A 22,219-nucleotide genomic window follows, 5' to 3' on the forward strand; every position below is an offset into this window, starting at 1 on the left:
AAACGGTCTCCGTTTGAGTCAGGTAATGCAAGTGACCTTCGTTCAGTTCGATGTATCAAACCAGAGACAAATCGAGTACTCTAACATGGATCATAATAGAAACTGAGCATTTTTGATACTTTTTCTCAAGCATTTGAGTCACATAATCGGCACTATAATCGGCACTTATGTTTTATCTGAAGTGATGCTTAACATACACAAAAGATGGTTAATTAGCTCGTGCTATTAAAAAGGGTTGCAAGAAAATGTGTCACATTATAAAAAAAATTCAAATAAAAAAAAATTCACCGTTGGGAGTTTGCGCTCTCATGATTGTTCACATTGAGTTCATCAGAATTTGTTACATCATATTTAAACATATGCATACTTTACTTGACATCGATTTTCGTTATATATCTTATTGATTAATATATAATACGTTTAACTTTTCTTCCTATTTTTACTTACAGACATTCGTAGTGATTAGTAAAGGAAAAGACATATTTCGTTTCTCCGCAACCAACGCATTATATGTACTTGATCCGTTTAACCCCATACGCCGCGTAGCTATTTATATTTTAGTACATCCACTGTTTTCACTTTTTATAATAACGACCATTCTTGTTAATTGTATATTGATGATTATGCCAACCACGCCGACAGTCGAATCTACCGAGTAAGTATTAATGTATTGCAATGTAGCCAAGCAAGTCAATGTAATTAGTGTCTTTTATTTATCTACCATAGAAAGTGTCCCCTCTTTACATAACGTTAAACATCCTGAATCCGGAAAACTTTACTTATAGCTTTAAAATTTGGAAGTAATATTTGGAGTGTGGTAATTCAATGAATTTTTGTGAGCGTTGATTACGTTCACTGTTTGATTTCCAATGTGTTTATTAATTTTTCGTAAAATATGTAAGAATACCCTTAAATTTAGTCAAAGCTAACATTTATCGGTTTATTTTAATGAGCTCCTCTTATAGAAATTTATGATTACAGGTAGACTAAGTAGGTGTGTTTTACAAAACTGTAGATCTAAAGCTGGATGCATAATGTTTGGCTGGTTATACGTTAACATAACTGCGTATGTGCCGCAAATTCAAGATATGCAGGTTTCATGGCAGATAATTTTGAAGATTTTTATCTGTTATTATGTGTTAGCTTATAGAATTAGATATAGTAACAAAAGAATTAATTTGATGTAAGTAAAAGCTATTCATGTAAAATTTATACAGTGAAGCAGTGAAATATCCTCATTCCGTCATTTATAAATGGTTTTTTTCTTATGCTGTTGCATATTTTAGACATGTTTAACACTTACTACTTAAGAAAACACAATAAGGAGCAAACATTTTTCTCAAAGCTTCGTTTGGTTTTTTCGAACACCACCCCTCGCTCATCATATACAGGGGACTTCAACTATTCTTTATTTTAGTTTTTTAAAGAGACTTTGAGCCTTTTGGTCTCATTTTTCTCTTTCAACTCTTCTTACCGTCTAGTGTCCCCGACACTATAAATCTTCCAATGGTTATAACGTTATAGAATAATTTTTACTAAGCTGTAACTGTGGCAACGCTTTTTTGTAATTAAAATAAATTATTTATTCAAGCTTATTTACTACTGCAAATCTTTTAAGATACTTAATACTTCATTAAATTGTTAATATATATATATATCTTTTTTATTCTCTAGAGTCATATGCAAAGTGTTCAAATCTGTTTTGACATGTTTACAAAAATCCTAAAACATACCCCTATATATTGTCTTGTGTTACTATCCACTACTACAGGGTGATATTCACCGGCATCTACACGTTCGAATCAGCTGTAAAAGTGATGGCGCGAGGTTTCATATTACAACCGTTTACTTATCTTAGAGATGCATGGAATTGGTTGGACTTCGTAGTAATAGCATTAGCGTGAGTTCCAAAATATATTAGTCATCGATTTAAACTAGAAATAATCAACATTTAGAGTAGACTGTCCGAAATGAACTGGTTTAGGTTAACAATTAATATGAAGATTTAGTATGGAAACACGGGGAGAAATGTGCATGCCGTTCAATATTGACCAGGGCTATCGATATTCAACATTTTTGTATAAACCGTAATCAAAGGTATGAAACGTGTTAATTTAGTGTTGTAGCCACCTTGCGTGTTATATGAACTATACGATTTCCGGAAAATGGGAATTAGAACAGTAATTTTCAAGATAAAACTGAGAAATAAAAGCATTTGCTACATTTTTTCAAAAAAGTACAACACAATTGACAAATGAACACTTTAAGCGCCGTGTCATATAAAATCGCATGACGGTTTTGCTCACCGTTCAGCTTTGCATCTGACGCTCAGTGATTCTCTTGATAACGAATGAGGTAGGAAAAAGAGAACGAGATGTGCTACACCGCTTATCGCAATGAAACAAAATAATGATAACAATGGCACGAGAAACTGCCGCTCTCATCGCTCTCTTGCCATGCGCTACGTGCTCACTCAAAAAATGTGACGTCAGGTCGGCGGTCAAAGTGTTAAAAAAATCATTGGGTAAACAGATTTTTGAACATACAGGCATTATTTTACTCGAATGACATTCGATTCTGTCGGAAGCAGCCGAATCGAGCGGGAGAAAAATTTGTATCGTTTTCGCCATTTGAGTCGAAAAAGATTTCGTCGACATTTTTTTTTCTAGCATCTGTGTGTTTGACAGTTGGTCGAAGAAACCGGTGGTCGGAGTGAGCGTAAACCAACGGATTCAGCACTTCTTTATCATTTTTTTTCCTTAATTTTGTTGGAAATAGAGTAAATATAAGAGATAAGAGTGTTGATAAACTTATGTTAAACTTAATTACACACAAAGACAGTGGCTTAAATTCTTTGTGAGTTTAAATTTGCGCGTTTCCGACAGCTTGAGCTGTCCGCAGAAAATCTCTCGAATGCACCTTCCTGTTCGAGCAATACGGTAGCGATTTTTACTTCGTCGACTCGAATCTGCCGATGAGTTACTCGAAGCGGAACGTCGCTAGCAAAACGATACGAAAATGAACATAATGAACGTGCGAGTGAATCTTCTCGAATGTCGAACGAAATATAATAGGCCTGTAAGTTGATATCATATATGTCGATCAAGTAGGCAGATTCGAGAGATTTTCTCTCGACAGCCCAAACTATCGGAAACACGCAATCTCAACCATGATATGAATTGTGACCGCTGTCTGCATTGGTAATTATATTCAACACAAGTCTACACTTTCATCACTCATTTAATCTAATTGTAACCAAAATATGGAAATTTTTCGACCGTATCGGGGAGCTCATAAGTCGAAGAACGATCGTCGCTCATGAGTGAACAGGGTTGTACCACCAGATTGAGCAGAACAAAACCTAGACGGTTTTCTAATTTTTGATCATACCCCGTCCGGCAAAAATAGTGTATTTTTTGAGTGATTTGAGTGACGCTAGCGAAACCCGTCCGGCAAAATGAGTGTATTTTTTGAGTGATTTGAGTACCGTCCCCCGTTAGCAGCTACTCTTGGAGGAATGAGTTACACATCGCGCGAGCCCTCCCCCTCCCCACCCGGAACGCACGGTGCGCTCTGCAGTTCTCAATGTGTTCTTGTTCTTTCCAGTCATGCTACCAACACATCCACAGATATTTGTTTCTTTCGTTTCTCGTTTTCTTTTATGCATTGCCACGATCGCGAATACGCACTTATTCTAACTACAAACACAAACACGGTCATTTTTGGTTACATTAAACACTTTATTGAAACTTAATGTAAACTCTCGTAACACATTTAGAACCTGACAAAAACACGCATCATGTCGTCGTAGCGGAATTTGGGGCAAGTGTGCCATACGGGGCAAGAGTGCCACCAAACATTTTTCCTTAAAAACTTTAGTTTAATGATCAATTGTGTATACAGATTGTTGCTTTCCAATGACTAGGTATTCTGAGCCTAATTTCATATAGACCAATCGATATTTCCCATTGTTTTAAACTGATTTATATTGAGTTTCAAAATTGAGCAGAATATTATAATCTTTTAATCCAACCAAATAAGCTCTCAAAAATCATGCGAACAATCAACCGAGAAAATATTTACACCACCGTATAGCTGAGAAAACTGCTAAACCTGAAATTTTTTGTGGGGTTAGTTGAAAAAAACTTTCTTTTTGTCACTGAAAAATTCCATTTCAAAAAAGTTACAACTTTTGGGGCAAAAGAGCCATCTCTATTTGGGGCAAGTGTGCCACTATCTTTCATAGGCACGAGCTGTCAAAAATGTAAACATTGTTGTAGCGTGCTGCGGAATGGTGCGCTATTGTGAGCGGATTCCACGCCAGAAAAACAGAACAGTAACAAACCATATTGTGGTACAGTTGGTGGTAAAAAAGGGTTCATTGGTGACTAAATACATGTAGGAATACATACACTAGTGGTACAAACGTAATAATTTCCAATTATCTAAAAAATACGGTTATTTTAACCAGGTGGCCGTCTTGCCCCATACGAGTGGCACTCTTGCCCCATAGCCCAAAAAACAACGTCTTTTTGGACCCTTTTTAAAACGCTTCAAAAACTGTTTTGTTTGCACTTTTTTCAAGCGAAACTCATTTATAAGTGAGGAAATAGATGTAAAATGGTTATGAGATTTAAATCGGCTTTTGAAAAACACGTTTTAGTGAGTTATGACTTGAAATGCTTAAGGTGGCACACTTGCCCCAAGTTCCGCTACTGCTAAGTACGACCTCCATCCAGCAAACACATATCTGTGAATAAATGGACCCTTACCTGTCGTTGCCCGCACCGCATGTGCGTCTGCGCACACTGTTTGTTCACTTCACACTTCATCAAAACACACCGGCGCACGAGACTTTGAAAGAAATGCAAATAGCACAATGATTTTCTAATTGAAAGTTTTCATTTATTTTAAAAACATCCAGCTCCAATAAGTTCAGACCCTTTTACTCATTGTTCGAAATGCGTGTTTAATAGTTAATCTGATATTTTTATTGTTTAATTTATTTCTTTTATTTCATTTAATATCAGTACCCCTTCCTAAACCCGGTAAATAGCACGATAATGAATAATGATATGAAGGCGTAACTGGCAAAGTGATTCGAAGTAGAAGTAGCGAAGTAGTTGGTAGCATCACGGATGAAGCATGAGAATGAATTGGAACATGAGAGGAGGGAGTGAATCCGCTCATTTATATTTTTAGCTCTTTTTTGCATGGGTTCATCCTTCACGTGTGTTCACTATCCCCAAAAATGATCTGTATTTCGTTGATGTTTCGTTAACGAATTATCCCAGAAAGACCAGCAAAAACCAGCGTGGTCAGGATCTTGGGATTATAGAGATCAATGTCTATATAATACAAAGGTCGATGCAAAGCCCGATTTTGGTCCACCATTTTCAAAGCTTGTTTTTGACAGCTAGATGAAAAAGTTGTCACAAATGATTTCACACAACCAAACTACTTTTAGGGCCAATTGTTCATTTTCCACATAACCTAGTGTGTATATACATTTCCTCATCATGTAAATGCAATGGAGTAATTTTTCAGTAATTCATCACTTAAAAACGACCACAATCAGAAATCAGGCCACATAGTATTGGTCCTCTTGAGCTGTACATGATTTCGTCTCAATTTTGGACACAGATTTTGTTGTAACCGATATTTGCACTATAATGCTATTTTTTTTTTTTGATAATAATAAACTTTTTAAAGCACAAAATTACAAACAAAACGTTGGAAAATGACCGAAAATGCATCTAGATCACTGCATACTCCACAAATAAAAACTCAATGCATGATGCGATGAAACTATTGAAGCTTTTTCATCTAACTGTCAAAACTTTCCCACGCTTTTTGATTAAATGTTCTGGATGACTCAACCTCTGTATTATATAGACTTTGATATACAGGCTTATTCTATTCTGAATTCGATTCAATTCAAGTCGAGAAAATGAACTCCAAAGTGAAATTTTCCGAACAAATGAACGCACAAAATTCATCAACTAGACGTCGAGATACCCCCATCTGACCACACGACCATTCATATAGATTTTAGATCGGAAAGTTAGAAGGCTATATAGACCATGATTAAATGAAGTTAGGGGAAACACATTGCAAGAAAAGGACAGCAATATAATGATGAGTTATAATATGCCATCTATTGAGCAAACCAGTGAAGCTATGGAGCTTTCGTTTATTTTTCTATGGATATTTAATTTTCCAGTCGTTTCAGCTTAATCTGTGGCGCTTATAACCTCAATTGTAAAGTGACAAATAATTTCCCTTTTGATCGAATGCTGAAAACTTTTTCAAAAGGTTTGAAACTGATTTAATCGGAATCATACCAAGAAATTAATTAGGTGGCTAAAACGACGCCTAACCACAAAATTACACGAAAATTAGTTATATTTTAGGTGGAAATCACGAGATTCGACTTGCGCGAAAATTCGATATACGGGGTATTTTTCAGCGGTTTTCGGTTCCCATTAACCGTGTATCTCGAGGACCGCCTGTACAGGGTTTAACACTTTATCTAAATACCATGGGACATCTTCTCGATTATTTCTTAAACAATTAGAAGACTACGACATGATGCTTGAAAACGTTGATGATACTTGAATTCATTGAGGGCAATGCTGAATCTTCGGCACATTTCTTGAGCACAGTGTTCCACGCACTGAACATGCAGTCTACCAAATTGTTTAGACGTATTATTAGAATCATCAGTCTACTGGAAACGAAAAAAACAGCCTAGCCCGCAAGCGCTCTGCCTATCCATCGAGAAAAAACAGCCAAGCTCGCGAGCGGCCTGCTGCTTAAATCCATACAGAAAACAGCCTAGCTCGCGAGCGCCCTGGAAGTCCAAAATACGTAGCGAAAAGAACAGGGTAGTTCGCGAGCGACCTGTTTGTCCAAAATCCATGCAGAAAAACAGCCTAGCTCGCGTGCGCCAGCATGCATAGTGAGAAGAATAACCTAATAATCATCCAAACTACGTAGCGAGATGAATAAGGTATACCTTATCCCTGGCTATATCGTTTTTTAACTCTAGATGATGGCCATGATGTATACCTTGTTCATCTCGCTACGTATTTTGGTTGATTATGGGGTTATTCTTCTCATGTAAAAAAAAAGATCTTCAATAAATTTACTCGAAACATTGCAAAAAATTGCTTCAAATTCCGGACAAAATTTAATATGTTATTTAATGATATTCAATGCACAATATGATATAGCACTGCTGTTTTCACATTGATAATTACTTCCCCAATGGTTCCCGATGTATTCGATGGACGTAAACGGGAATTATCGAAGAAATAACACTGGCGTCGGTTTGAAGCAAAAATGCTAAGAATGCCTCTGGTAGTGAACTGACCGACAGAAAATATTTATTTACTGTGGCATCAGGGCTTACTAGGGGTCCGCCACATTTTTAATTGATTATAGTACATCATGGCAATCATCTAGAATTAAAAAACGATACAGCCAGGGCCAGGGTATGAAGAAATTCAATAAAAACATGCCGAATGTCCGGTATTTAAAGCTGTTCGTAATTTGAATCATAACGGTATTTCTGTACTTCTTATATTTCTCGGGTATAGGGAGACATTTTTTGGGTGAAGTGCAAGATATTTGGGGTACAGTGCAAAATGTTTTTGTGTTTTCCAATATTCGTCAGCTTGGTCCATTGTTTTGAACTGTTTGACTTGTTTTGTAGACTAACTTTGTCTTGTGGCTATTGTACCGCATAAACAATTAATACCTAACTTAACAGTGCATTTTTTATTATTTGCGTTGTTTCGATAAGTGAATAATATTCTAAGGAGTAAATAAATATTGAAGCCGCAGAACTTGTAGACAGAAACGTTTAACTCTTTGTTTTCTTAGATGTTGAACGTCCTTACCATGCGCCAATTACCATACAGTTTCCATACAGTTTTAAAATCTTCAACGTTTACAATGCGTTAACCTACGACACACTTTCACGGACATGCATTTATTTTAAGACATATTTTAGATTTTTGTGAAACCATAGTTTGTAGATTGTTCATTCCATTAATATATCATAGCACACAATTGTGCCAAACTATTGTAAGGGAAAAGTAAGCAAATCATATGTAAATACAGCACGATTCATCTAATTAAGCATTTTGTTAAGACAAAGGTGAAAGGCCAAGTATTAATCAACTTATTACAATAACTTATATTGCAGATGTGTTTTATGTTTATAATATATATTTGATTTTATCATGTAGTGCGTATCATACAGAATGTGATATCCGTAAGTAACTAATATTTTTATATTCTTATGCTTTCCCTACTGATATCAACACAGATATGTAACTATGGGTATAGATTTGGGTAATCTGGCTGCGTTGAGAACATTCAGGGTATTACGAGCTCTTAAAACGGTAGCCATCGTTCCAGGTGAGTGGAAAAATACATTATGTCATCAAATACATGATATCATTATAAACAAAATGAAAATTACATCATATATAGAACTACACCATCATAAAAAACAAAAAAACGATATAGAAAATCAAAAAAAAAAATATGATCAATCTTTACCAATCTGAAGGTCACATTTCTAACAAAATAGTTTTGTCCGTCAAATCATAATTATTTCTGACGATATGCGCTTTTGCTGGTCTCGTGGTACAGTCGTCAACTCGTACGACTTAACTAACAACATGCCCGTTATGGGTTCAAGCCCCAAATACACCATGCCGCCACACATAGGACTTTACTATCCTGCTATGAGGGAAATCCAAAAGTCACTGAAAGTCAACCCCGCAAGTGGTACGGGCTGGCCTTAACCGACAACAGTTGTTGAGTCCCAAAGAAGAAGAAGGTCCATGCTCTTTAAACATATTATTTCAAAGTTTAAATGAATGCTTAAAAAGTATTCTCACACATGTGCGATATCATTTCTGAAAGAAAACATTAGTGTTACAACATTAGTGCTCCTTTAGAAACTATCCCATTAGTACTAATCGTAGCAAAAGCATGCATATTCCACATACCGGGTAAACACTGTTGATAGTTTAAATCAGCGATGTCAAACTCATTTGACCCCGTGGGCCAAAATGCTAGTGAAAATAGTAGTACGGGCCACTGACTAGTTTTTACATGATATGATATGATACTAAAATCAGATCGTTTGCAATTCTTTGCATTTCATTTTGGGATGATAGTTACATAACAAAAGTTAAAACTTTGAAGAAAAAAAGTAAAAACAAAATAGCAGTAACAGATTATTTTCAATTTTCCAATATGTTATTCCCTTCCTGTCAATATGCATAGAAATCTTCATTCTTTATGGCGACCAAAATCAAAGTCATAATCCCACCTGTAGTTTACCTAATCTCATCTACAGGTCTAGGTAGGATTCCTCATGGACAGCTTGAGATCCTTTGTAACATCCTACCAAAAGTAACACGAGTTTGTGCTGACATCTGAGTCTCTTATTATTTCTTATTTCTCAAACGTTATGCAGATGTAAATGTTCTATCTTCAGTATACCTAAAGATGGGTTCGACCTATTCCAAAACAATATGCAAAAATTCCTGTTGGTTGAGTGTTTTTGGTTGAACGCAATCAGCAATGTAATCAGATACACCGAATTGCAACCCCTAAATTAATGTGATTTCGAAAACGTTTCTCCGAATCGTGTACAATCGATAGCAAGGCAACCGATCGGAACGCAATGTGAATTAAAACAATTAAAAAGGTTTTTTTATGGTACGCAATCAACATTACTTGCAACATTTACGCGGTAAAACACTCATACGCGCTGAAATGTACATTATTACCATTGAAAATAGAGTGAACCCTATCTTATTTGAGACCTCTCTCATTTGCAAAAACCCCTCTTATTTGAACATTTTTCACATGCCCTTCATTTTCAGTACATTTTTGTACCTCTAATTTTCGAAACCTCTGAAATCTGTACCCCTCTTATCGATCCAAATCGAATCTGGAAAAAGTATGTTGGCTTGAGAAAACCCTGTAACGTGTTCGAAGTATACCGTATACAGGGTTGCTCAAGCCAGCTGAACATCGTAACGCTATTTTTCGAACACTTTAAACGATTGTCAACATCGTACGAATCCCAACTCGAATCTGGAAAATGTATAATGGGTGACAAGACAGCCAACATACATTTTCCAAATTCGAGTTGAGATTTTACGCGTTTAAAACCTAGTGTATGTATGTACAAACTTGACAATCTTTTAATGTGTTCGAAAAATAGTGTTACGATATTTATCTGGCTTGAGAAACCCTGTAATATGCAATCGTGTTCGCAGTTTCCTTTAGCAACACTCAAGGCTGCATTCTAAATGTTCTGTCTCTAAATACTGAATGCTTCTTGTTTGTATGGACTTTTCATTCGCTTTCAACCTCTGTGATATGAAAACCCCTGTTATTCGACAGTCATATTGCCTCTCAAATAAGACAGAGTTGACTGTATTGCAATATTGATTGGTCTCCCGTTCTAAATGGCCACCAATTTGAAGCAATTTTTTTTTCTTTATTTTTATAGAGACTTTGAGCCAATTGGCCTCATTCGCCTCTTTTAATCGGTTGATTAATTATATACTTGAAGTCTAACAATCTTCTTTGCAAGCCATTTGTGGCTTGCAAAATACCTTATACCGGGTAGCCTCGGTTTACTTAAAGCTATCTGTTGAATTTATTGTCCGTCACAAATGTGGTTTTGGTTACAGTTGTTTATAAAGATTAGTGATACGGAGGAATTTACGAAGGAAGTTTACGCTGGCAATCGGTGTCTGGTGAGAGGATGGTGTCGATGCTGTAGTACAATTTGCTGGTGATGCGTTCCGCAGAATATCCATGGTATTCGGTTAAAATGTGACGGACGGTGATGTCGACGCCACAGAAACTGCGTAGTGGTGGGCTTGATTTTTGTAATAAAAAGGTGTGGGTGAGCCGAGTGTGTCCTATCCGAAGTCGTGATAGGATTCTCTGGTCTTGGTGTGATGGATGGTCTTTCCATGGTGGTGTTGTGGTCTTGATGGCTCTCAGGAAAGAGCGGCCGCTGCTAACCCAATAACCATTCCAGCTATTGGCGATGATGGTTTTGCTAAGGCGGATGAAGTCACGGCGTGGAAGAGTGTTATGGCAGCAGGCCGGGTTATTACGTCCTGCGTTGGCTAGTCGGTCTGCTGCTTCGTTTCCCTGGATACCTGTGTGACCAGGAATCCAGCAGAATGTGATTTGGGATGAATTTGGTATATTGCAGAGTTGTTGGATGTTCGGGTCGCGGGTGCTTCCAGATCCAAGTGCTTGGAGGACACTTGCACTGTCGGTGAAGATCACGATAAGTTTGTCTCTGTGTAGACTTTCATCAGCAGCAATAGCCAGGGCTATTGCTTCTGCGGTGAATATTGAGGTATGGTCTGGTAGCCGAATGGCGCTATTGTCGTTACTGGAGTAGATTCCACAGCCAGAAGAACTGTTTTGTACTGATCCGTCTGTGAAAATGAGATGGTGGTTATAGTAGTTTTGCTGAACGAGTTCGGCAAAATGATGATTAGCAATGATACTATTGCAACCAGCCCAAAGCTGATTTTTGATGGTCCAGTCTATTTGTGGTGGGCGGCAGTACCAGGGGCGACTACCGATATGGATGAGCTTGGTGACTGAGGGGAGTGTTTGTTCTGTTAGTGTGGTGAATTCGGCGTTTGCCCTTTGAATAAAGGCATCGGCCTTGATGTTTCTGCAGCTGTTACTATCTTGTCGGTGATGTGGTACAAGGGTTGAAGTCCGCTTTCAAACAGAAGGGATTCTATGGGGCTCGTGACGAAAGCCCCAGTAGCACAGCGGATGGCAGTATGGTAGAGTGATGCAATTTGTTTTTGGAAATTTCCCGTTGCCAGGAGACTATTTCGAAGCCGTAGAGTAGTTTAGGTAGAAGCCAGCTATTGATTATTTGAAGTAATGTTTGGTGGGAGGCGCGATGTTGACCGGTTCCAAGCATTCTGAAAAGATTAATACGGTTCTTCGCTTCTCTTTTGACCCATTTAGTGTGTGCTTTAAATGTTAAGTGACGATCAAAAATCACTTCTAGGATATCGGCCGTGCGTGTGTTTGGTACTGAGTTATTGTATGTTATGGGTTTTAGTGTATGATATTTACTATTGCAGATGTGAAGTATTTTGGATTTGGAGTGTGAAATTGTGAACCTGTCCAACATGACCATTTCTGGACTATATTGACTCCTTCTTGTAAATTTGAGCGTGATTCGGTTCTATTGTTGGATGCTGAAACATGAACTATATCATCAGCATACATGAAACCTTCAATGTTACTAGGCATGGGGCGGAAGAGGGATTCTACACTAATCAGGAAAAGAGTGGGAGAGAGAATGGCACCCTGGGGAACACCATACTCTTGGACATGCAGGTCAGAAGATTGAATTCCAATTAAATCTTTAAATGTGCGATTTGAAAGGAAGCTTTGAAGGTACGCTGTAATGCGTCCTCCAAAACCCCACATATTGAGCTGTTCAAGAATTGTATGTCGCCAGGTTCTGTCAAAAGCTTTTGATAAATCTAATATTGCACAGTCAATGTGGTGGCCTTTGGGGTAGTGTGTTTCTAAAAGTTCATTTAGTTCGGCAAAATATGTCTCAGTACCTTTCCCACCTCTAAAGGCGCGTTGATCGGTACTAAGGAGGTTCCGGACTTCTAATTCTTGTGTCAGTCTTCTATTTACCATTCTCTCCATGATTTTGCCAATACAATTCAGGAGAGAAATGGGGCGGTAGCTATCTATTGCATGTGGTGATTTATTGGGTTTTGGGATGGGAATTGTGAAACAGGTTTTCCAGTTATCTGGTATGTTCCTGGAAGACCAAATATTATTGTAAATCTGAAGGAGGACTGTTTTGGACCGGTAAGGAAGATTTAGAAGCATTCGATAACCAATGTTGCCTGGGCCTGAAGACATGCCATGGCATTTATTAGGAGCCCAATCAAGCTCATTAAGAGAAAAAAGACTATTGTCATTTTGGACCGGATACCTTAGGGCCGGTCTGGTGGTACAGTCGTCAACTCGTACGACGTAACAACATGCCCGTCATGGGTTCAAGCCCCGAATAGACCGAGCCCCCATACGTAGGACTGACTATTCTGCTATGGTAACAATAAGTCACTGAAAGCCAAGCTCACTTCACTAGTGGGTACAGGCAGGCCTTGACCGACAGCGGTTGTTGTGCCAAAGAAGAAGAAGAAGAATTTTAGTCGGAAGTGTCAATGGGTGGAAGGGGTCTGGACTCAGAGATGAATTTGTGGGTTAGAAAGTGAGATGGAAAGTTATGTGTTGCAGATGTATCATAAAAGTATCTAGCTAAAGCCTCAGGTATTTCTGTTGGTGGAATAATGGTGTTTTCTGTTTTTTGAATGATTGGAGTTTATTTGTGGTTTTTACCGGATAAAATTGCAACTTGATGGAATATTACTTTGGTGGTTGTCTTAGGGTTAATTTTAAAAACAAATTTGCCCCAAGATAGATTTTTTGCAAATTTGACGGCTTCTCTTGATTCCCGATTGACTTCTTGGTAATGGTCGGCCAAGAGCGGTGTAAAAATATTGTTTTTTTCTTTTGAGCGTTGAAGACTCTTGAGTGCTTTTCGTCGAGTCTTAATGGCAAGGGCAACTGTTTTATTCCACCAGATACTAGTTAAGGCTGCATTTGTAATTGTCTCTGTAAAACGTGTAAGGGAGGGAGGATCATCTAAGGGTAGTGTGTATGTCATTTCTATTTTATATTTTTCCCAGTCAGTCTTCTCATATTTCCACCTGTGACCTTTTTGAGGGCTGTGGGTTAGTTGATGGCTATGGACAAAAAGCGGGTGGTGATCACTGCCATGGGTATCGATATGGATGGAAACAGAAAAACTAGAAGCTATAGAAGAGGAGAGAACACAAAAAATAGTACCTTGTCCACTAGTGGGGCAGGTACGTGTGGCTGTGGTGTTATGAATAACCTCAATACTACAGGTATCAAAATAGTCCTGTAGCATATGGCCACGAGTATTAGAGCCAGGATTACCCCAGATAGAATGTTGGGCATTGAAATCGTCAAGTATTATTGCAGGTGACGGTAACCGTGGTAACACAGTTTCCATCTCCTGAGCAACAATAGAAGGAGATAGAGAAAGGGGAAGGTACAGACTGACAATTGTGGATTCTATTGGTGAAGATATTTTAACGGCTATTGCGGGTATGTTTCTAGAAATATTAATAGGGTTAGAGGGTATGTGTTTTTGTACGCCTATGCCAACGGAGTGATGCATGTTGGTTGGTGTTTGGAACAAATGCCAGATATAGTTATTGAATGGAGAACTGTTTAGGTTTGGTATGGTCATTATTTCTTGTAAAGCGACTATTGTTGGGTTGTGGCGGGTAATTAGAATTTTTAGTTCATCTGAATTACGGCTCATGCTCCTGATATTCCAGGACATGGCAAACAAAGGTGTATTGTTATTTAACGGAGGATGGGAATTTGTAGAATGAATGTTTGGAGTCGATACAAGAGAAGGTATAGTGTATGTGGTCATTATGTTAAAGAAGCTTTCCTCCTCTCTGACCTCCTCACCTCGATGAATGGGGCATTATCGGGTGAGAGAAGGGGCTCCTCTCCCTCGGAGTAGAGGGGATTGGAAGAGGAAGTGATAGGGATGGGAGAAGGGGGGATTTTTGGTGCAGGGGTTTTTTGGAAGGGAGGGAGGTTTCTTCCCCGGAGGAAGAGGATCCCTTTAAGAGGGCTCGTTTTTTAAGCGCCTTTGAAGAGGTCGCTTTGCTTCCGTCCAGAGGGCAGTGGCGCGTTAAACGGTGGGCGGACTGGGCGGCCGCCAGGGGCCCCGGCGATCTAGGGGGCCCCGTCATTGTGGATGTTCGACTTCGTATCGAATCTACTCCCCCCCCCCCCCCTGGATGGGACTTTTACCATCTATTTCAAAAAGACTTATTTAATTAATTCATTCTTCCCATCGTTTCACTCACTATATTTTGTCGAGGGCCCCGAACTGCAGAAAACCGGGGGCCCATACTACTCAAAGCAGCACATTAAATGTTCTAAGAAATCTGCCGATACTTGCACCAAAGTCGCAAGCGAAGAACGCTGCGACACGCGCGCACAGCTCAAATCAATACCTCATCATCGTTGGCGCAAAGTATTGGGCAGAGCGAGAAACCGTCAATTTTTGCTGGTGTGGGTGGCCTGTGCACGAGACACCCAAACCCAAAACCACGCAGAGCAACTTGCTGCTAAAATGGAATGCACAGAACGCTGCGCTTAACTACCACCGAAAACCCGTTACACAACACAAGCATACTACACACCCAAACAAAAATTTAAAGGCCCCTACACAAAATGTCAATACACCGGCTCGTAGCCGGAGAAATTAGCAGGAAAAATTGACACCAAGCTCGCGTCGCTTTAAAAAGCCTACGAAGGTCGTTTGGTCTACAGTGCTTCAGTGGGTTGAGGCAGTGTTGCGAACGGTGACGTTCATCGACATAAAATTGTAAACATTCATTCGATTTGAAGCTTCCCATTCCCATCTCTCTCTGTCATTTGACATTCCCGTCAAAAAATGTCATTTGACATGAAGACATTTTCAAGATACATTTATTTGACATTCGCCAACCTGTATGAGTAGTGAACTGTGTCGTATTGTAAAACGGCCGTATTCATGTCAAACTACAACAGAGCGTGCGGTGCAAAGGCTTTCATTTCACTAGTTTTTGCTATTTCACTAGAATCCCCATATTCAGCGACGATACACTTCATAATCCTCCGATCGTATCGATATGTGTTGTTTAAAAAATGTCAAATGACATTCATACTACATTGTTTACATTTCATGTCACTGCATCAGCCCTGACGGTAGCGACACGAATGAATTTCGTTTAATGACAGTCGTGTCGTGGAAGCATTGAATGTCATCAGCCAAAAAATATTTTGACCGGCTGTTTACGGTGACTGTCATGAAAAATGTCAACAGTTAACAACACTGGGTTGAGGTTTCTTTCGAGAAACAATTAAATCGATGTCATTGTGTGCGCTTTTGGCTGCGATGAACCGTCTTGTTCTTGTATACGGGGCCCCTGCTACCGCTTTGCGATTGTATGCTGAAAGCAATATACCCCCATTTTCCCTCCGGGTGTTATGTTTACAATCAGATTTACTATTACTACCAGACCTATCAGAAGCATATTTATTTTATTAATCAGAAGCATTTTACTATCAGAAGCAGAAAACATTTGACTTTTTAACATGTGCAATATTTTTACCTTAGTTGGAAGCGCAGAACGTTGCGTACATGCCCACAGCTCAAAACAATATCATCATTTCATCATCGTTGGCCCAAAGCGTTGGATCGAATGCATTGAACGCTACGCACGAATTGGGTAAAGCGAAAATCCGTTACAACAGCTGCCTCACGCAAACTACATGCACATACGACATTAAAAGGCTCCGAAACCGATCTCAACACAACGGTTCGTAGCCGTAGAAATTAGCAAGAAAAATTGACACCAAGCACGCTCTTTTTATCTGTTGATGTTTCATTCAAGAATCGATTCCGATGTCGATGTCTGCGCTTTTTAATTTGGCTTGTGTCTATGTTATCTCGCAAAAACTAAGAACTCGTGCCCCGGCTAACCTTTGGGGCCTCGATATGAATGATCGCGTAAAATTTGAACTAATTAAGCTGTCGGCAGCGGTCGGCAAAGTTCGGCCCGCCACAATATGCAGTCAGGTCCGGTCAGAAAATATTGGCGCGATTTTGAAAGATAGGAAGATCCTATTCATTAAAAATTAACTGAACATATTTTAATATGACAATTCATATCGTCGAACTCTTCCAAATTTGATCACCATAACATGGATTGTCGGACTAATCAATATGGCCAAATTTGAGGAGAAATTAGAAAATAGAAACGAATAATTCCATAAAAACCTGACTGTTGATTTTACGAGAACAATGATTACACACTATTGCTTTTTAAGGATGCAACGATTTTCTAGGAGTATTTTTTAAGGAAATGCGCTATCATTTTGTCTGACCTGGCTGAAGAATCTTTACAATCAATTTTAGTGATTGTAAGTTAATAAAACGAATTTGAAACTTGCTTGGATGATATAATAATTTAAGAAAAACAACAATATAACCAATCGCATTGTTTAATATCATAAACCAGTTATTTTGTGTATTAACTGTAATAATATAATAAAGTATGTGTAAAAAAATGCATTCTCCTGGCTCTCAACGCTCGATCATTTAGAAAGCAGCTTATCTAAAGCAGTGTCCTCCAACCTGAGGTCCGCGGATCAATTTAGACAAACATACTGCAATACAGGGTATTTCCAGTTAATTTCGAATGAAAATATTGTTTTCCCGCGTGCAAGAAGTTATCGCTCTGACCGATTGAAAATAAAGTGGCCGTAATTCGAAGCAAGACGGTACTTCAGTATTCATTGTAAAGGTAAACACCAACGTAAAAGCAAAATTTTGTTTTCATGTTATGCTCACGATCACCATTTTAAATCAAATCGTCCGTACTATGAAACACGAGCTGGAAACTGTAAAGTAGGAAAGAAAATATCGTTTAGAACCATCGTTCTTGTCAATAAAAGGCAAACGTAACTAGCTTAGCGAAAACGATAACTTTCCGACCTTTAACTTCTTTTGAGTATAAATAAAACCAACTCCGATCATGGCAGGTCAGATTTGTTCGGATTGTCAGGATAGGACTAAGCCCATCCATCATCTATCGACTTCTCATTTAAGGAGTTTAATTATGTCCTCCTACCCAAGGTAAGCCCTCTAAACTCCAACGTCCTAAAGGTTTATATGATCGCCTAGACGATCAAGTGTCGAAAGTCCGCTTCGAAACAGTATCCACAGTACCCAAAATTTGAACATACCACAAAGCCTTTCTGATATTACTGATTGTTTAGTCATTGATATCGATTAAAAATTGGCGAAAAAAAGTATAGAAATTGGGGTTTTTATTGATGCGCAGGATGGCAGTCCATTCTGCTCATATTCATTTCTGTTTCATAAAGTTTTATACAGATGTGAACTGTATTTTGTCGAAACAAGTTTGTTGATTTGGTATGCACTCACGGTTACCACGAAATTTCAGCAAGAACAGCAAAGTGGTGTGAAGATTTTTCTCAACCAAAACGTTAATTTCGCAAACCGAATATGCACCTAAAATTTTATCGGGGTGTCTGTAAGTAACCGCTTACCCAAATCAAATTTTTGTTCATCACGAGCAAGCGGGCATCGCATTATATTTTCTTTTGAGGCTCAAACTGACTTACGTTTTGACAGAATAAATAAATGCATTTTCAGTTATTTGTTTTACAAATATTCAGTGAAACGACAAAACCATGTATTACTCAATAACTTTCAGTAAAAAATGTTACTGCAGCAAACTTAGAAAATTTGCAGTGCATGATTCGTACACCATTTAACAACCCCCCCACCCCCCCTCGATGGATTTGGTAAAGGGGCCCGTCTACCATAACGCCTAGGGCCTCGGAGAGGCTAGACCCGCCACTGCCAGAAGGGACGAGGAGCAAGAAGAGCCAGACTCTTCAGATTGGTCCATTGTTTCAACTTTATCAGTGGTTTTGTTTTGATTAAAAGTATTCATAAATTTGGTTTGTATGATTTGCATGTTTTTGATAGTTTCTGTTAGTAGATCAATTTTCTTATTTAGATTTGCATTTTCTTGTTTAGGTTGGGCAATAATTACGTCTTTTGGGTCAGGGGTGGCAACAGGTAAAGATAGTTTTTTTTTTAAAGTTCTTCATTTTGTTTTTTTAAGATTGGCAATTTCTTCGTCCCTAGAATCGGGTTTAGTGGAAAGGGCAACGTTAGTTTGTGGATTGGAGGACACAACTTGTGCGAGAGTGAGCCTTTGTTGAACTGCGCTCTGTTTATGTAGTTGGGAATCTATGTATTTTCGTACTTCAAAGAACGACACGTTGTAATCAATTATATATTTAATTACTTCCTGTTCCTTAAGATAAAATGGGCAGGATTTTTCAAAAGAATTGTGGTTGCCTTTGCAATTCACACATTTCAGTGGAGCAGTGCATTCACCATGGACAGGAATACCACAATTGTGGCAAACCTGTGAGGTTTTGCATCTCAGCTTGGTATGACCATAGTGAGCACAATTAAGACAAAGCATGGGTTTGGGATAATAGGTACGGGGAATCACTTGGAGTGGGCCAAGGCGGATAACAGAGGGGACACGTGTTGCAGCAATACGGAGGAGGAAAGAATTGGTAGGTATTATTTCACTATTCACTTTACGAGTAAAACGACGCACTTCAGTAACTTGTTGGTCTTTTAAATTGGCTAGAACTTCTTCATCCTTCATATTTTTAAGGTCGGTAGAGAAAATTTCGCATTGGACGGTATTTCATTTCATTTCATTTCATTTATTAATTCAATATCCGCCATCAAGGCTAAATAAAGCAGACTTAAAACTAAATAAACCCTAACAAATAAACAAAATAGTTCATGAAAAACTAAGCCTAACGAAACTAGTCTTGACCTAGCAAAATAGTTAAAGAAAAAAAACATAGGTAGAGCGTAGAGACTATCATAAACTTAGTGAAAACTTAGAAGAATAATTAAAGAGAATTAGAAGAAAAAATACGGTTACGGAAAGAGTTGAGAGAGGAGTCGAAATCAAAGAGATGGTAAAAGTGGTTAGACAACCTGAAACAGGATAGAATAGGATCATTGAAAGTATAAAGAGTATGACGTGTTTCAATTGACAGAGGGTCACGAGGACGAAGGGAACGAGAGGGAACATACAACGAGATGGACGAGAGTAAATCAGGAGCATCAGTATCAGAAAGTAATAAGCCACCAATAAAACATACCTGAGACACTTGGCGGCGGAAGCTTAAAGGGTGAAGATTGAATAACTGCAATCGCGTTTCATAGGGAGGTAGTGAGGCAGCACCGAACAAACGACGAAAAGCAATCCTGGTAAAGAGGCGCTGAATGCTTTCAATTCTCGAACAGCCATCAATAGTTTCCAGATGATACTAGCGTATTCAAGAAGAGGCCTTACGAGAGTACAATAAAGGTTTCTTAGGAAGCTTTGATCTCTAAAAATAGAGGTAAAACGTAAAATAAACCCTAGGGTTCGATTAGCTTTTAGTAGAACCTCATCAAGCTGCAGTTTAAAGTTAAGGCGACTGTCAAGTATAATACCAAGGTCACGGATGGACATAACACGAGAGAGGGACGAGTTAGATAGAGTATAGTTGAAAAAATAGGAAAAAGAGAGTGAGAGAAAGAAATAACAGAACATTTTTCAGGGCACAGGCGAAGTAAATTGGATGAACACCAATGAACAAAAGCTTTAAAGTAATGCTGAAGTCTCAAACAATCAGAACAAGAAGACACAGGTAAAAAGATTTTGATATCATCTGAATAAAGGAGATGACCATCAGGAGGTAAAACATTACAAACATCATTGATGAACAAAGAAAACAGAAGAGGACTTAGCACACAACCCTGAGGGACACCTGACGTACAAAAAAACCCCTCAGATAAGTACGACCCAGTTTTAACCCTGCAAGATCGATTACTTAAGTATGAGGACAGCCAGCTAATAATGCCATCACCAAAACCAAGTATAGATAATTTAGCTAATAATAAAGAGTGAGGTAAGCTATCAAATGCAGGCTGAAAGTCAGTGTATATTGCATCAAGTTCGGTACCAGCCTCAAAAGATCTAAAAATATTGGAAACAAAAGAGTATTAAGAGTAGTGTGGGGTGTGATGGTGATAAGTGTTCCATTGATGAGTTTTGTAAGTGATTGTAACTTTCTGTAGTGGGACAATGATCGGGTTTTCAAGAGGTATTTGGAATTATTGTTAATCAGGTTACCTTCTACCGGTCGTCCAACATGTTGTTGTAGACTTTTGCCTACGATGAACGGGTCTGGTAGCGGCTTTCCTTCTTCGGTGGCCAGAACCAGATACATCAGCTCTCCTTCCTCGCCGTTAAACCAATCCGGGTATGTCCTAGCCCGGGAACTCGTGCCGGGAGGGGGATGAGCCCTCGCGGCAGGAGGAGGGTCCGACATATCGTCGGCCCTCTCAGCACTGGCACTTGAAAAACGTCACTGTCATAATGTTTTCACAATGTCCACTGCACCACAATACCACTTCTCTTCTGACCGCAAATGTCTTATGAGAGTCCACCAGACTAATGTTTTTAAAAACTCACTTCCTAGAGACTTCCACTGTCTGCACTAACAAAACAGGCTACAACCTTGGGCCACAACACTTTACGTTGCGCTTTGAGAAAAGCGAACAATGTAAAGTGAGTTAGGATTGTTCTTAAAAATGTTTAGATTTTTACTTTAACGTCTCGCTGTGAAAACAACGAACGACGTAAAAGGATGTCTAAGTTTGGTTTTTTTCCCACACGCACTACACTACAGCACAAAACTCCTGAAACACCAAACACGAACAACACTTTACAGCACTGCACTGTTTGGACACAGGTAACTCTGTACTGCACTAATCTTACTACTTACTTATCCGGCACTACAACCGCTTTGCGGTCTTGGCCTGCCTCAGGAGTATCCGAAACCGCTCACGGTCTCGCGCCTTCGTCTGCCAGTCCGTTATCCCGGCCTTAATGGCGGACGCCTCCACGCCATCTTGCCACCTCAATTTGGGCCTACCACGCCTCCTCTGTCCTTGTGGACGGCCTAAAAAGACTTTACGGGCTGGGTCGTCCGTTTCCATGCGTATAACATGGCCAGCCCACCGGAGCCTGGCGAGCTTTATACGCTGTACGACAGTGAGGTCGCCGTACATCTCGTATAGCTCGTCATTATAGCGGCTCCTCCATTGTCCTTCCACACATACGGGGCCAAGTATCCTTCTGAGCATCTTCCTCTCGAACGCGGCTAAGAGGGTTTCGTCAGATTTGGACAGTGTCCATGTCTCAGAGGCGTATGTGAGTACTGGTACTATATAGGTACTATATTGTCCCAGCTTCGTCCGTCGCGACAGGTTCTTTGAGGTAAACTGCTTTTTCAGGCTGTAGAATGACCGGTTGGCAGCCAGCATCCTTGCGCGCAACTCAGCTTCCATGCTGTTGTCGTTGCTGACCTTTGACCCAAGATAGGT

At 39.1% G+C, this 22,219-nt stretch overlaps 1 protein-coding gene across 48 annotated transcripts in view; it reads left to right on the forward strand.

The window, feature by feature from the left end:
* LOC121593718 (sodium channel protein para) overlaps positions 1 to 22,219 on the forward strand; it is a 155,455-nt gene that overhangs the window by 55,917 nt on the left and 77,319 nt on the right. For all 48 annotated transcript variants that reach the window (XM_041916319.1, XM_041916326.1, XM_041916329.1 and 45 more), the window contains 3 exons: positions 450 to 655; positions 1,772 to 1,900; positions 8,336 to 8,427. In XM_041916319.1, coding sequence (XP_041772253.1) covers positions 450 to 655; positions 1,772 to 1,900; positions 8,336 to 8,427 — 427 coding nt within the window. The remainder of the gene's footprint in view (positions 1 to 449; positions 656 to 1,771; positions 1,901 to 8,335; positions 8,428 to 22,219) is intronic.

Source organism: Anopheles merus, chromosome 2L (genome assembly GCF_017562075.2).
Source record: "Anopheles merus strain MAF chromosome 2L, AmerM5.1, whole genome shotgun sequence".
NCBI lineage: Eukaryota > Metazoa > Arthropoda > Insecta > Diptera > Culicidae > Anopheles > Anopheles merus.